This window comes from Aquarana catesbeiana, linkage group LG05 (assembly GCF_042186555.1).
Source record: "Aquarana catesbeiana isolate 2022-GZ linkage group LG05, ASM4218655v1, whole genome shotgun sequence".
Classification (NCBI taxonomy): Eukaryota; Metazoa; Chordata; class Amphibia; order Anura; family Ranidae; genus Aquarana; species Aquarana catesbeiana.
Genome location: NC_133328.1, coordinates 223,762,307 through 223,779,878, shown reverse-complemented (window position 1 = coordinate 223,779,878; position 17,572 = coordinate 223,762,307). Strand labels below are relative to the sequence as shown.

Below are 17,572 nucleotides of genomic sequence, written 5' to 3'. Positions count from 1 at the left end.
GCACGAACCTGGAAGACCGACCGAGAGAAGAGGTCACCGCTCTCAGCGAGTCGTTAATTGCCTTACAGGTGTTTTTTTTTTTTTTTTTTTTTACTACCGCTTTAAAAAGCACGCACAGATGACTAGGAAGCCACCTTGCAAATATATATTTGCTGATTTTAACTAATCATCAGGTCTAAATTGCAAAAAGTTATCTGGTAGCAAAACGGTTAAAGAGACGCATACCTTTGTTACTCAAAGCAATAGAAACTGCAGTGTGCAGAGGGTTGTCTCCTTTAACTCTGCAAAGACTCTGTGGATCTCCACCGTTGCACAACAACAAAGCTGCCATGGCAAAATCACCGCTCTTTAAACAAGTAGAAATGGGATGTTCATGCGTGTCGCCAATACCATTCGGAGAAACTGTGGGAGGGGGAAAAAAAAAAAAAAAGTTATTCCATGTGTAACACCGTTTTGGGCTTTTATCCAACAGCCCACCCATTTTCTTAAAGTGGTAGTAAAGACTTTTTTTTGACATTGCCTATAATGAGGGTTTACCTGTAGGTACAGTGAATATCTCCTAAACTTGCACGGTTTCGGAGATATTCACAATGCATGCAGCCAGTGACGTCATCGGCACATGCGCTCTGAAGGGACGGCATAACGTGTCGTCCCTTCAGAGCTCTTTTACGCAGCCGTGGCTCCCACAATAAGACAGCCAGAGTGCTTGAATCTAGAAGCAAGACCGGGTGAAGATGGAAGCGCTGTCAGGGGTGACAGCAGGCCGCTGGAGGGCTCCGTTCTAAGGTATTTGATAATGTGCTAGTATGCGATGAATACTAACACATTATGCCATTGTCTCGAAGGTTTTTTTTTTTTTTTTTTTTTTAAAAGGTGTGGTTTACTAATTGCTTTGATCAACCATTACAAAACACGGTATCTTAGTCTTAGATGATTGGGATGTCCTAAAGCAATGCAACTGAGGGATGGGCAAGACAGCAACAAATGCCATCAGGCCTCCAAAAACTATGAGGCAGAGGGCTCTAAAACTCACTGAAGCACCTTACGTCTGAAATTGGCATCAAAATAGATCTGAACATTCGGAGCAGGACATAAAGGGGGAATGTCCTAGTTAACCTGGAAGCAGAAGACCACTTTGGGAAGAAAAGAGGCCCTAGGCCGAAAGACGACCTTATCCCTACATAACACTAGGAAGGAAAAATTAAAAGGATAGGGCTGCTAACCCAGAGACACACCTTGCAGAAGAGGAAACTTCAGAAAAGGCAAGAAAAACGGCATGGGTAACCCCCCAGCCCATTACCAGGCCCTTTGGGTCTTGTATGGGTATTAAGGGGAACCCCGCACCCAAATTAAAAAAAGAAAAGGCGTGGGGCCCCCAGGCCCTATATACTCTGAACAGCAGTATACAGGTGGTCCAAACAAGACAGGGACTGTAGGTTGAATCTGTTTGTAATTTAGAACAGGTACATTTTGTAAGTGTAGCTCCAGCCAAAAAATCTATTTTTAACCTTTTTGCATAACATAGGGAAGGGTTATCATCACCCCTGTAACATTTGTTTTGCTGTCTGTGCCCCTTTTCAGAAGATTTCACCTCACTTTCTATCCCAATGACAATTGGATTTTGCTAATTTGGGGTTTTTAGGGAAACAAGGATTGGTGATAAAGCATCGGTGGAGACACCTTTTTCCCACATTAACTTACAGGAGAGAATTTCCCTTCCTAGGGGTAGAATTCCTCTCACTTCCTGTTGTCTCCCTCCGTTTGTAAGTCGTTTGTAATTCGGATGTTTGAAAGTAAGGGACTGCCTGTATATACTATACGGCCTTCCCTATATACTCTGCAGAAATTTGGGCCTTAGGTGTTGGTGGTACGAGAACTCTGTAAGCCCTCACAGTTCCTCTTGGTGGGCGCAGGAACGGGCCCTGCTGTGAAATATTACAGCAAAAATTGTAATTACACGCCCCAGTTAAACAGGAGCAGAAAAATTGGGCTTAAGGCACTGGTGCCACAACACTGCAACCCCTCACAGATACTCTAGTTGAGAGCAGGAACGAGCCCTGCTGTAAAATATTACAGCAAAAATTTTAATTACACGCCCCTGTTAAACAGGGGCAGAAAAATTGGGCTTTGGGCACTGGTGATGGTGCCCAGAACCAAAAATTTTCTTAGAAGCTATCAACATGAACATTGAGGAATAGGATAGTCACTCAGCATAACTGGATAGTCACTCAGCAGCAGCATAGGCAGTCTTCAAGGGATCTCACATTCATAAAAAAATTAATCGGTTACATCAGCATCAGGTGCTTGGTAGCTGGTGATCCAAGACTGATTCATTTTTATGAAGGTGAGCCGATCAACTGAGTCTGTGGACAGGCGTACTCTGTGATTGGTTACAAAGCCTTCAGCAGCACTGAATGTGCGTTCAGATAGAACGCTGGATGCAGGACAGGCCAGTAGCTCAATTGCATACTGTGCAAGCTCTGGCCAGTGATCCATCCTTAAGACCCAGTAACCCAGTGGATTTTCGGTTGGAAAGGTCTCCAAATCTGATCTTTCCCCAAGGTATTCCTGCACCATGTAAATCAGACGCTGGCGATGGTTGCTGGAACCGATCAGATCTTGGGGCTGTGGACTAAAAAATTGTCTGAACACATCGGTCAGACAGCCACCTTCTCCACCGCTCCTTCTGTGACTGACCAAAGCCTCAGCAAAATGTTGTCCAGAAGGACCAGGAAATTGCAACCTCCCAGGTTCTGGAAACGCATTGCACAAACCTGTCTGCAAGGACTCCCAAAGATGTTACATCTTCTGCGAAGGCTGGATAAGTTCCGCAATCTTACCCTTGTAACGTGGATCAAGAAGGGTTGCCAGCCAGTACTGATCCCTCTCCTTGATACCATGAATCCGAGGGTCCTTTCGCAGGCTTTGCAGGATCAGGGAGGCCATGCAGCGTAGGTTTGCTGAGGCATTCGGTTCGGAGTCCTCTGGGTCACTAAGACGACATGATCCGCAGCCACCTCCTCCCAGCCACGTACAAGTGCATGGGTTTCTGGGGACTAAAAACGATCCCTTGAAGACTGCTGCTGATGCTGAGTGCTCCACCTCCATACTGACACAATCCTCCTCCTCCTCCGTGATAGGCGGGCCTGCAGGAATACTGTCTAGATAAAGGGGGCCTCGAGAGGTAAGTAAATCCTCCTCTTCCTCCCTCTGTTCTGCCTCAAGTGCCCTGTCCATTATTCCATGCAGCGTGTGCCCCAACAGGAAGACAAGAGGGACAGTATCAATGATGCATGCACTGTCACTGCTCACCACCCTAGTGGCCTCCTCAAATGGTGACAGGACAGTGCATGCATCCTTGATCATTAGCTCCTGGCATGGCGGAAAAAAGCCAAGCTCCCCTAACCCTGTCCTGGTGCCATGCTCGCACAGGTACTCATTGATGGCCCTCTGCTGCGTGAGCAGCCGCTACAGCATTGCCAACATTGAGTTCCACCTGGTGGGCATGTCACAGATGAGGCGGTTCTTGGGCAGGTTGCATTCCTTTTGAAGGTCAGCCAGCCGAGCACTGGCATTATATGACCGGCGGAAATGCCCAGACTTTCCTGGCCTGCCTCAGGAGATCCTGTAAGCCTGGATACCTGCACAAGAACCGCTGCACCACCAAATTAAGGACGTGAGCCAAAAGGGAAAGATGGGTCAAGTGTCCCTGTCGGAGGGCAGAGAGGAGGTTGGTGCCAGTGTCGCAAACCACCATTCCTGGCTGAAGCTGGCGTGGCATCAACCACCTCTAAACCTGCCCCTGCAGAGCTGACAGAATCTCTGTCCCAGTGTGGCTCCTGTCCCCTAAGCAGACCAACTCAAGCACCACATGGCATCTTTTTGCCTGAGTGCTTGCGTAGCCCCTAGAACGCCTACAGAGCACTGCTGGTTCCGAGGACAAATCTGCACAGGAAGAGGCCATAGAGGAAGAAGAGGAAATGGTGGAGGAGAGAGGTGTGGCAGAATCACCACTACCAGCATTTTGGAGGTGTGGTGGCGGAACAAGCTCCAACATTACTGCTCCCTGTCCTGCATCCTTTCTAGCTGCCAGCAGGGTTACCCGTGAAAGAAAGGTAACGTCCCTGTCTATGCCTGCTGGACCATGAGACAGCAGTAATATGCACCTTACCGCTGACCGCCCTGTCCAAGACATTGCCTTCCACATGCCGGCAGAGAGCCGGAATGTCCTTCTGAGAAAAAGAATGGCGTTTGGGAACCTGCCACTGAGGTATCGCACATTTCACAAATTCTCAAAAGGGGGCAGAGTCTACCAGCTGAAAAGGCAGCAGTTGGGGTGCTAGCAATTTAGCCAAACTAGAATTCAGCTGCTGAGCATGTGGATGGCTCGGACCGAATTTCTTTAGACGGTTTAGCAACTGGGGTAGGGAAATTTGCCTGCTACAATTGGATTTAGGTGTACTGCTAGCAGATTACCCGCAAGTGCTGGGGACACCTAATTCTACACCTTCATACCTCTCAGTGCAGGTCTCAGAGGACTGAAGGTATAGTGGGGTTGGAGATCCCAGCTGATGAGATGTAAGGAGAGGTCCACCTTGTTCTTTGGTGTGGGTCTTTTAAGTACTGTTGCCAACGGACTGCATGGGAGGTCGACATATGTCTGGTCAAGCATGTGGTGCCCAAGCGGCTGCTGTTTTGGCCACGCTTGATATGCTTCAGACATATGTTGCAAACAGCAACGGTGCGATCTGCTGCACATGTCTCAAAAAAGGCCCACAACCAAAGAACTTTTTTTTAAAAATGCGCTGAGTCAGCAGCGCCCTGCACATGCGGAGCTCTGCGGTGTGATGCAGTTGGTTGGCTGTCCTTAAGCTGGCCCCTGGAGGGCATCCTGCCTCGTTGGAGGTGCCTCCTCCTCCTCCTCTCAGGCACCCACGTAGAGTCAGTGACCTCATCATCCCCTCCCTCCTCGCCAATGGAGCAAACCTGGCAGTATGCTGCAGCTGGGCGAACATGACTGCCAGTTCCTTGTCCTCCTTGAGCACACCCTCTCTCTGGGCTCACGTTACTGCCTTCATCCTCAACCTGGGTACCATCATCGGAGCCTTCAAAATGCAGCGCATCCTCCTGCAGCATGTACCAGACACTGTGGTCGAACAGTTAGGGGGACTCCTCAGGACATGATGGTGGGGTTAGGGAAGGAGTGACTGATGCCATTGAGCCCATGGAATAGGCCGCTTTGGCAGTTGCATTGGCAGCCAAACTTCTCTTAGCCTGGGTGACAGAGGATGAGGACGGCTTTGTGAGCCACGCTACCAACTCTTCTGCATGCTGTGGCTCAACATGGCCAGCTGTCGAAAAAAAGGACAAGCGTGCCCTATGGCCACGTGCTGAGGATGCACCGTGTCCACGACTGGCACTGTTGGCTGTAGACACAGAGCCTGCTTGCCCCCTTTTAGTGGCCTGTGAACATCTGCCTTTCCTTGGTGGCCTTCCAGACATGCTGTAAAATTGGATTAGCAAAACACTGCCTGAAGTTTACTAGAAAAATTACACCAGGAATGGCCTGCAGTCAGGTATAGTCTTGGCTAGACTAGAATGCAGTAGATACATATGTAGGAGACTGTATATATATCTTTATGCACTGCAGATCACTGAATCACCTGCCTGCCTGAAAGTGTCTTTGAATACGTACACCAGCAATGGCCTGTAGTCAGGTATAGGCTTGGCTAGAAGAGAATGCAGTGGATATATATGTAGGAGACTGTATATATAACTTTATGCACTGCAGATCACTGAATCACTTGCCTGGCCTGCCTGAAAGTGTATTTGAAAACGTACACCAGCAATGGCCTGCAGTCAGATATAGGCTTGGCTAGATTGGAATGCAGTGGATATATATATGTTGAGAGACTGTATATATATTTAATGCAATGCAGATCACTGAATCACTTGCCTGGCTGCCTGAAAGTGTATTTGAAAACGTACACCAGCAATGGCCTGCAGTCAGATATAGGCTTGGCTAGACTAGAATGCAGTGGATATATATGTAGGAGACAGTATATATATTTTATGCACTGAAGATCACTGAATAACCTGACTGGCCTGCCTGAAAGTGTATTTGAATATGTACACCAGGAACGGTCTGCAGTGAGATCTAGCTAAACTGGATGCAATATTATATAATATATATATATATATATATATACATACACACACACACACACACACACATACATACATACATACACACACACGCATACAAAGCCAGGATGTATATATATACTAAATACACTGCAGCTAACTGAATCAACTGCCTGCCTGAAGTATATTAGAAACAGTACAGCAGGAACGGTCTGCAGTGAGATCTAGCTAACTGAATCAACTGCCTGCTCAAAGTAAATGAAATGACACTCTCTCTCTCTGCCAGCAACACATTACACAAGGCCGACGTGCAGGCGGCCTTATATAGTGTGGGGCGTGGACGTAACCCCCTGGGCCATAATTGGCCAAAGGCACCCTGCATTTTTTATATATATATATATTATATATTATATATTATATATATATATAGTTTGCCCCTATTTGTCATGATCTGAACTGGAAGATTTACGATCTGTACACAAAAGGCCTATTTCTCTCAAATATTGTTCACAAATCTGTCTAAACCTGTGTTAGTGAGCACTTATCCTTTGCCAAGATAATCCATCCACCTTACAGGTGTGGCATATCAAGATGCTGATTAGACAGCGTGATTATTGCACAGGTGTGCATTAGGCTGGCCACAATAAAAGGCCACTCTAAAATGTGCAGTCTTACTGTATTTTGGGGGGTCGGTGGGGTCCGAAAACCAGGCAGTATCTGGTGTGACCACCATTTGCCTCACGCATTGCAGCACATCTCCTTCGCATAGAGTTGATCAGTGTTGGTCCATTCCTCTTCAATGGCTGTGCAAAGTTGCTGGATATTGGCAGGAACTGGAACACGCTGTCTTATATGCCAATCCAGAGCATCCCAAACATGCTCAATGGGTGACATGTCCAGTGAGTATGCTGGCCATGCAAGAACTGGGATGTTTTTAGCTTCCAGGAATTGTGTAAAGATCCTTGCACCATGGGGCCTTGCATTATCATGCTGCAACATGAGGTGATGGTCGTGGATGAATGGCACAACAATGGGCCTCAGGATCTGTTTGTGCGTAAATTATTTTTTTATGCAAACCCATGTGGAGGTCCTGGGCTGGTGTGGTTACACGTGGTCTGCCACTGTGAGGCTAGTTGGATGTACTGCCAAATTCTCTGAAACGCCTTTGGAGATGGCTTATGGTAGAGAAATGAACATTCAATTCAAGGGCAACAGCTCTGGTGGACATTCCTGCAGTCAGCATGCCAATTGCACGCTCCATCAAAACTTGCGACATCTGTGGCATTGTGCTGTGTGACAAAATTGCACATTTTAGAGTGGCCTTTTATTGTGGACAGCCTAAGGCACACCTGTGTAATAATCATGCTGTCTAATCAGCATCTGGTTATGCCACACCTGTGAGGTGGATGGATTTGTGAACATTTCAGAGAAATAGGCCTTTTGTGTACATAGAAAAAATTATAGATCTTTGAATTCAGCTCATGATAAACAAGGGCAAACACAAAAAAGTGTTGCGTTTATAATTTTGCTCAGTGTATATATATATATATATCATATACACACACACACACACCATATATACATTCTGACAGCAGATTTCATTTTCAATTAAAAAATAAAAACTGATAAACCAAGATCCAATTTGATGGAAAATAACATTTAACATACCTCCTCGTTCCAAAAGTAACTTGACTAGAGGCATCCGATACTTTACTGTTTGGTCAAGATTAGAGATCACATGGTGCACATCAACTTTAGGAAGATGGCATCTTTTAATTAACCCTTCCTGAATTGATTCCCCACTGGCATCTCTAGTTAGCAGAAGAAGAACCTCTTTCCACTTGTGTTGCTGTATTAACTGTGTGATGAGAAGTTCAGCAATGGAATCTGGTATGTCACATTTTACGTCAGAAACAATATCTAGGGAAAAAAAAAAATAGTAGACCATCACCAGTTGATCATTAAAATGCACACATTTAAACCAATAGGACACATGGCAATAATTTAAATAAAAAATATTTATTTCTTACCATTACTGAACAAAATTGATGCCCCTAGCTCCCTTCATATGACCCAATATATAGATAACTATTCTTGTTTTACCCAGCCTCAGGCCTGTTTTACACGGGCTTCAGCTTGTATAAGAGCAGTGTGAACAGTAAGCTTTTACAAAGCATTTGAAGAGCTTTCAGCAAGCTTTGTTGACACTTTTAAAGCGCTCTTTAGCTCCAATTTGTAAACACCGATCTTAAAAGCAGTAATAAACCGCTGACTTATTTCTTTTCAACCACTTCCATACCGACGTATAGTCCCTATGACGTCCGCAGGAACACTCTCCCATCCTGGGCGGGTGTCATATGTGATGTCCTCTGCTTCGCATCGCTACAGCGGGCCCCCGAGGCGTGCGATCATGTGTGTCCCTCGGGACACAGCCCACCCCCCATCAGAGTAAAGAGCCAATGAATTGGCTCTTTACCAACGTGACCAGCTGTGTCCAATCACAGCCGGTCACAAATGTCAACGGCTGTAGCGTAATTTCTGGGTTCTCTTCCTCAGTGTGTGTGAGGAGACCTGAAAGAAAAAGTGCAGTGATGTTCCCGATCTCCCCCCAAAGAGTAACTGTCACAGCCCATGAGAGTACCCGTCACCAGCATCAGAGTACCCATCACCAGCATCAGAGTACCCGTCACCAGCATCAGAGTACCCGTCACCAGCATCAGAGTACCCGAGTACCTATCTCCAGCTCAGAGTACCCCGCGTACCTGTCACCAACCCATCAGAGTACCTGTCACCAGCCCATCAGAGTACCCGAGTACCTGTCACCAGCCCATCAGAGTACCCGAGTACCTGTCACCAGCCCATCAGAGTACCCCGAGTACCTGTCACCAGCCCATCAGAGTACCCCGAGTACCTGTCACCAGCCCATCAGAGTACCCAGAGTACCTGTCACCAGCCCATCAGAGTACCCCGAGTACCTGTCACCAGCCCATCACAGTACCCGAGTACCTGTCACCAGCCCATCTGAGTACTCGAGTACCTAGCTTCAGCCCATCAAAGTACCCAAGTAGCTATCTCCAGCTCATGAGAGTACCCAAGTAGCTGTCACCGGTTGGGGTGTTTTCTTTTCAAAATGGGGTCATTTTGTGGGTAATTCAACTATCCTGGTGCTCCTGGGCCTTCAAAAGTATAATAGGTTTTTAGGAAATTTTGTGTGTAATTTATGCTCCTAGAATGCCTGATGGTGTTCCCTGCATGTTGGATCTCTCTATGTGGCCAGGCTGTGTAAAAGTCTCACACACGTGGTATCACTATACTTGAGACAAGTAGCAGAATGTATTTTGGGGTGTAATTTTTGCTATGTACATGCTGTGTGTTAGAAATATCTTAAAAATTGACTACTTTGTGTAAAAATAAAATACGTTTTCATTCTCTTTCCATGTTTTTTGAAGTCTTGTTAAAAAAAAGGAACCGTTCAAAAGATTCATTATGCCTCATAGAATATACGTTGGAGTGTTTGCTTTCCAAAATGGGGTCATTTTTTAGGTAATTCCATTGTCCTGGTGCTCCAGGGCCTTCAAAAGTGTGATAGGTCGTTAGGAAATTAGATGTGTAATTTATGCTCCTAGAACGCCTGACGGTTCTCCCTGCATGTTGGACCTCTCAATGTGGCCAGGCTGTGAAAAAGTCTCACACATGTGGTATCTCCATACTCAGGAAGAGTAGCAGAATGTATTTTCGGGTGCAATTGTAAGTATGCATATGCTTTGTGTGATAAATAACTTATCATGACAATTTTGTGTAAAAATAAATACTTTCTTAATTTTCTCAAGAATTGTGGGAAAAAATTACAACTTCAAAAAACTTGCCTTACCTCTTACTAAATACCTTGGACTGTCTACTTTTCAAAAAGGGGTCATTTGGGGGGGTATTTCTACTTTCCTGACATTTGAGGGCCTCAAGAAATGAGATAGGACGTCAGTACATCAGGTGTGATCAATTTTCAATGATTTAAGCTTGTAGACTCTAACTTTCACGCGGACCAAACAATATACACTTTCTGGATTATATGTAGTAGTATAAGTTCTTGCTTAAATGTATGAACAAAAATTATTTCTTAGCAAAATTTTATCACAGAAACTAAAAAAAAAGTTTTTTTTTTTAAATTTTCACAGTTTTTTCACTTATGTCGCAAAAAATAAAAAAAACACAATGGTGATCAAATACCACCAAAAGAAAGGGTACAGTGTTGCATGACCGAGTAATTGGCATTCAAAGTGCGAGAGCACTGAAAGCAGAAAATTGGTCTGGGCAGGAAGGGTGTATAAGTGCCCTGTATTGAAGTGGTTAAACCTGCAAGGCAATGTCATAATGTGCTAGTATGCATTGCATACTAGCACATTATGTGAAACTTGCCTCAGAATGAAGCCCTTCAGCGGCACGCTGTCACCGCTGATGCAATTTCATCTTCATCTTTCGTCTTCCTTCCGGGAGCCGCTGTTTACAGGACAGGACTCTGAAAGAATGGCATGGGTATGCCGTTCCTTCTGAGCACATGCTCTGGTGATGTCACCATCTGCATCTACAGGAAATATCTCCTAAACAGTGCACGTTTAGGAGATATTTACAGTACCTATAGGTAAGCCTTATTATAGGCTTACCTATAGGTAAAATTCATGCATGGGAGTTTAAAAGCTGCTAGCAGGCTTAAGCACTATTTGAAGCTTGTTGAAATCCAGCTGAAGCTAGCTAGCAGCAGCTTGTTTAAAGTGACAATTAGCGTTCCCATCAAGATCTGTGTATAACCTTTCCTCAAACAGGAGCTGAAAGGAGCTGTTAAGGATTAGAGAAAGTTTGCCAAAACCCTTGCAAAAACTAGCGGAAAGTTACATAAAAGCTTGCTGTTCACACTGCTCTTATACAAGCTGAAGCTTGTGTTGAACAGGCTTTAAGGGATATCTAATCCCAAGAACAAAAATGTAACATTGCAGTGGAGCAGTCCTTAGATAGAAAACTATGGTGTCCACTTTTTTTCAAACCAAGAACATCTTCACAAAATAGAAAAATTTAATTTTATTGGACTCAATGTAAAAAAAAAAAAACTTTTCTTGAAGTCCATTGAGGGATAAAGATCAAATCATTAATTGCCAGTTTATACTACCAACCAACCAGTTTGGACATTCAATCAAAACATCTGTAGGCTGGACCAGGATATTCCCAGCATGCCTCAGCTTGCAGCGATCAGTACCAAGAGTATGATCATAAAGCCCAGAGGGGTGAGACCCATATCCCTCAATTGGCTCCAAGAAAAGGATTTTACGAGTACAAAAAAAAATATTTTCTCTTTCTTGGCCACTGAGGGACACAAAGTCATTAACTGTTTTGAGGTCCAAAAGCAGTCCCACTTAATAATGGACTCTACTCAACGGATCCCCCAAGGATCAAGAGTAAGGAACGCCACAACTAGAAAAATTTCTGAACTGACAACTACCCCACAAAGCCAAGTTTGTGCAGCATGTAGACAGTCAAAAGGTGTCATGCAGCCCTTCTCTAACATCAGTCACCTCCATGGCAGGGTCTTGCAACACACCATGGTACATTGCCCTCTTCTCCAGAAGTTAACAGCTTGGAAAAAGCACTAGGAGCAGGGGTGCTTAACCTGTGGCCCGCAGAGCCTTGGATATGGTGCCCGACCTCAAACCAGGGAGGCGCATGCCCACGCCCTGGGATGGCATGTCGGCAAGCCCAGATCGCGATCAACGGTTTGCTGACCACCATCCCACAGCATCAGAGTGCATCCAGCCAGCACTGGCAGCAGAGAAGGCAGCTGGCTGCGGAGGGAGCAGGAGCCACATAAGCCAAGGATTCCTCTGTATCGACCCTGATCCCGACCCTGCAGCCTGATCCCTTTCCACCTGTTCTCTCCGTCTCCTGTCACCCTCTCCCTGTCCTGTCTTGCTCCCAGCTCCCTCTGCTTGATCTTCCGTGTATGACCCTGGCTCTGTTACGATTACGCTTTGCATTCCCTGCTTGTTGTAAATATTTGATTTAAGCAGTTGTTCATTCTGTGTCACTCTTTGGTTCTCTGGTTTGTTTTACTCAGTTTGGTATTTTGGAGGTGTGTTTACATTTATGTTGTTCACTTATCTTTTAAATAATTTATATTCTTTTACACTGTTTTTGTGCCAAATATTCTCTGTAGGAGTCCACACATTTCTGGTCACACCTGTTACTGACATAACACCAAGGCCAATCCTGACCAGAAGTGGCTGCACAGGGAAGCCATCTTGGCTTTGCTGTTTGTGGCAAGATGTATACTGAGGAGGTTATATACGTTTCTTTGCTAGTGACAGAGGAAAGAAAGAATACTGCTGCCAGATACTGAGGAAGGAGTGGGCCAGTGACCAGCTGTTAGAATGCATTTGTCTTTCTCATTCCCTAGTTGATCAGGGCAGGATGTTGTTCGGTGATGTTCAGCCATTGGTTCAAGTTTGTGCGAAATTGGCTCTGTCCAGTACTCCTAAAGTTAGTGATGACTTTACTCCCCCCTTCAGAATGGCTATTGGAGGATGATTCGGCTTATTTCTGTGAGCACTATTCAGCATGCTCCCAACAGGTGCTAGTGGAGTGTAATAACGCAGTGCAGTCTCTTGTCAGACAGGCAGAGTGTAAACTGAATTTTGTTCAACCATTACTACAAGCATGGTCAGATACAGTGCACTTAGCCTCAGTCATTTTGCAACAACCCATTCCTGCTGCTAGACACCGCCTTCTCAAGTATCTCTCTCTTTCTGCCATCCACAGCAACCATAGTTGCAGCCCAGTATACCCTGCAACCAACTGAGTGTCAGTACCCCATTTCCACTTGTTGCACCTACCCTGCCTTTAACCCATTGAACATTACCTCTTCTCCGCTGCCTGTGGCAATTCCACAAAAATCCTCCTTAGCAACTGCTCCCTCTTTTTCATTATCCCTCAGCTCTCCTCTTCCATCAGCTGCACCCCTGCTCACAGCCCTGCGTTCACATGCAGAACCTCAGTGGCTGAACCCCAAATCTGAAGTTATACACAACTCGCACAATCCTGCCACTATCCAAGTCTGCCTCCACGCCAGCCGATCTGCCCTGGCCTGCCTCCACGCCAGCCGATCTGCTCCGGCCTGCCTCCACGCCAGCCGATCTGCTCCGGCCTGCCTCCACGCCAGCCGATCTGCTCCGGTCTGCCTCCACGCCAGTGAATCTGCTCCGGTCTGCCTCCACGCCAGTGAATCTGCTCCGGTCTGCCTCCACGCCAGCCGATCTGCCTCCACGCCAGCCGATCTGCTCTGGACTGCCTCCACGCCAGCCGATCTGCTTCCACACCAGCCAATCTGCTCAAGCCTGCAGATGGAGTTAGGCCAGCCTCTGATGTTCCCAAACCTGTTGACCCACCTGACCTTGCTGCTGCTGCCCAGCCTGATGTGCCTCTGCCCACTGCCAAGCCTGATGATCCGATGCCTGCTGATCCAGTGCCTGCTGTCCAGCCTGATGATCTGGTGCCTGCTGATCTGATGTCTGCTGTCCAGCCTGATGTTTCGGTGCCCAATGTCCAGCACACCTCTGATGATCCTTTGACCAATGACCAGCACGATTTTAAAATGATCCTCTACTTACCGCCCAGCTGGGTTCTACTGACTTTGTGCCTACTGCCCAGCTAGCTCTTATTGACTCTATGACTGCTCCTCAGCTGGATTGTCCAGAAAAATGTAGGATTCCATCTGCCGTTCGGTCTGACACCCCTGAGTCTTCGTATACCTTGTATGGGTTACTGATTTTGCCTGAGATTCTTTTTTCAATTGCCTCGTGGGGTCCCTCTTACAGTATGTTGCTTTGATGGTGGCAAAGCCTGGTGGTCCGGACATACCCTTCGCAAATGGTAGCTACATTTGCCTTCACGACCTTGGTGATGGTTAGCTCCAGGGGAGTGTCAGAGTACCATTTCTGCCTTGTCCAGACCTGGATGCGATAGCCACAACTCCAAGTGCGTTAGGGAACCAGTGTTGCGTAACCAGTGCCTTGGGGAAGCCTAGATGGCCGTTGATGTGTGGAACAAGTCCTGGAAACCAGGCAATCTACACGGTTGTAACATTCCAGTGTCAGAGTTCCGGTGTTGCCACGTGACCCCAAGTTTGGGGATGACCCATGGTACCCCAGCGTTGGGATGCCTACTGTCTCAAGGGACCAAATGTAATATGTCTCTGAAGATCTGGCCAACAGGATGCCTAGCCAGTTGCCTAACACCAGCGGTGGGGTACCTAGCCAGTCACCAGACACAGTCGGTGGGACACCTAGCTTATTGTTGGATCCCGGCAGCAGGGCATCCTATTTGGAACCTGGCACTCCTTTGGCCTATGAGACATTTTCTCCCTGGACTTATGCAGCAACTGGGTATCTTTTATGGACTCCTTCAGCTATAGCTGGTTGAAGCATCCGGAGGTCGCTCCTTAGAGGGGGGGCAATGTCAGGAAAGGGCTCACCTGCCGGTGGTACTGTGGCTCCCTGATGTATAGGCTGCAGTTCCGGTGTCCACCAGCGTGTCCCTCAGCAGCCAGAAGCTGACATCATCTCATGCAAATCAGTCATCACCTACTGCTGGTTGCAGAAAGTGTATTTAAACCCTGTGCATGCTCTTCCTTACTGCCTTGGTGTTGTCTCCATGTGCCCCTGACCTGCGTTCCAGTATCCGATTTCACGTTTCCCGTTCCTGGACCCTGATCCCGACCCTGCAGCCTGATCCCTTCCCACCTGCTCTCTCTATTCTCTGTTACCCTCTCCCTGTCCTGTCTTGTTCCCAGCTCCCTCAGCTTGATCTCCCGTGTATGACCCTGGTTCTGTTATGATTAAGCTTTGCATTCCCTACTTGTTGTAAATACCGTATTTATCGGCGTATAACACGCACTTTTTTCCCCTTAAAATCAGGGGAAAGTCGCAGGTGCGTGTTATACGCCGATCCCGAGCTGTCCAAATTTCAAAATCGCGGACCGCGATTTGAAAATGGCGCCGCCGGAGCCGAAGTACACAGAGCCGGTCCTCGGCTCTTTCCGGCGGCTCTCATTTACTTTCGGCTCCACTCGTAGTCCCGAGCGGAGCTATCCGATTTTGAAGCCCTGGAAGCAGGGACAGGGGATCCCAGGCTGCACTGGGGCAAGGCTGCACTGGGGAAGGCTGCACTGACAAGGCTGCACTGGGGAAGGCTGCACTGACAAGGCTGCACTGGGGAAGGCTGCACTGACAAGGCTGCACTGGGGAAGGCTGCACTGACAAGGCTGCACTGGGGAAGGCTGCACTGACAAGGCTGCACTGGGGAAGGCTGCACTGACAAGGCTGCACTGACAAGGCTGCACTGGGGAAGGCTGCACTGACAAGGCTGCACTGACAAGGCTGCACTGACAAGGCTGCACTGACAAGGCTGCACTGACAAGGCTGCACTGACAAGGCTGCAATGAAGGGCATTTAAATGTAAGTTTTTTTCCCTTCAACTTCCCTCCTAAAAGTTTTTTTTCCTTAAAATTCCCTCCTAAATTGGGGTACGTGTTATACACCGGTGCGTGTCATACGCCGATAAATACGGTATTTGATTTAGGCCATTGTTCAGACATCCGTGTCCTCGGAAGCATTAAGTGAACTTCCCTGGAACTTGTGAGCTGCAGTCACCCATTGAAATAGGAATGTCCCCTCAGTGTTTAATTACAGACATGTTGCAAATGAATGGCAGTGATGCAACCAAGACCTCAGATACGCACAAAACCAAGCCAGCTGGCAGCCAGTGAGGGTTTAAAAGGCCTAAGGTGATTAAGGTCAGCGTAGACTGGAAGTAGGATCAGACTGCAGATCAAAGTTTCATGTGGCTCTTTGCAGCAGAAGTGGTAGTGAAGTGATGCTTTCGTGATGCTGACAGTCGGGAAAGAGCACAGCGCCACGTGCCAAGTCCCCTTCCATGGTAAACCGATGACAAGAGGGTGCAAACAAGGTTCTTCTGCCTGAACAGCCTACTCAGATTTAGACTTCAGAGACAGGGCAAGATAATAGGCAATGTCAACAGCTCTGGACCTGGAAAGAGCTCCACAGCCAAGGAAGTGATGCTGATATGCAAGGTTAAAGCCATATTTAAACCATAAATCCATGTCATGGTTTAAAGTGCACTGTTCCATGGGAGTATATTTACTTAAGTTTTTTATAAAGATTGCGTTTTAAAGCGGAGTTCCACCCAAAAGTGGAACTTCTGCTCATCAAATTCCTCCCCCCCTCTGGTGTCACAATTGGCACCTTTCAGGGGGGAGGGGGGTGCAGATACCTGTCTAAGACAGGTATCTGCACCCACTTCCGGGAATAGACTCCCGTAGGAGTCACACCACCTCCCGCACTCCCCCGCTGTCTCCTGGGAAAAGACACAGGTCCCAGGAGATAGCGGGGACCATTGAGAAAGCGCAGCGCGACTCGCGCATGCACAGTAGGGAATCGGGAAGCGAAGCCGCAAGGCTTCACTTCCTGATTCCCTCACTGAGAATGGCGGTGGCAGCACCTGAGGACCGAGGGACGGTTCGGTCTCGGGTGCTGACATCGCTGGACCCCGGGACAGGTGAGTGACCTTATTTTAAAAGTCAGCAGCTGCAGTATTTGCAGCTGATGACATCTAAAAAAAAATCCCGCTTTAATGATGGTTAAGCGTGATCATGGCCTATCTTTGTTTCTGTTTGGGCTACGAATGCCTAAAAACCACATAGTGGAGCAAAGGAGCTGTTGGATTCGAAAGTGCACCTGAATAATAATCGCAGACCAGTGGAGTTAATCCCCTGGTGGACAAAGCGTGCAGTGACCTAGTTTCTAGGTCAAATATGGAGGTGAGCGCTTGATACTGCTGGTGATGGATATCATGTGGTGCAACTGCTGTGGGACTGACATTGTGATTATAACTCAGGATATCATTAGGCAAATTTTTAAAGGAAAAACTAGCTTTGAAAATTGGGCATAGAGTCTGGCTGTCTAATGCACAGAAACTGGGACCCAGGTACATTGTCCTGTTGGAAATCAAAAAGGGAATTAACCCTGTGGAATATGAACTTTCACTTCCTGATTTGTACAAGACCCATCCAGTTTTCCATATCTCACCGCTTAAACCAGTTGTTCCTGATCCATTCCGGATCCTCCAGGAAGAGTCGATCCACCACCTCCACCAATAACGGTTGGGGAAGAAACAGAATTTGAGGTGGAATCAATTTTGGATTGCAAAAGATGGGGAAGGCAAGTCCAGTATCAAATTAAATGCAAGGGGCACTCCTCTGTCGAAAATTTGTGGGAACCCTAGGATAATATACACACTCCCAAGCTTCTGAGGCCTGGTTCAAACCTATGCAGTTTGCTTTTGATCTATTTCTGCAGTGTTTTTTGCAATG

The 17,572-nt window shown here is 46.9% G+C and overlaps 1 protein-coding gene across 1 annotated transcript in view; it reads right to left on the bottom strand.

Moving 5' to 3' along the window:
* The window catches only part of TRANK1 (tetratricopeptide repeat and ankyrin repeat containing 1), a 273,379-nt gene that overhangs the window by 129,845 nt on the left and 125,962 nt on the right, over nt 1-17,572 (bottom strand). Inside the window, exons 15-16 of the mRNA XM_073630592.1 lie at nt 7,813-8,064; nt 226-402 (exon numbers count right to left, since the gene is read on the bottom strand). Of these exons, the coding sequence (XP_073486693.1) occupies nt 226-402; nt 7,813-8,064 (429 nt within the window). The remainder of the gene's footprint in view (nt 1-225; nt 403-7,812; nt 8,065-17,572) is intronic.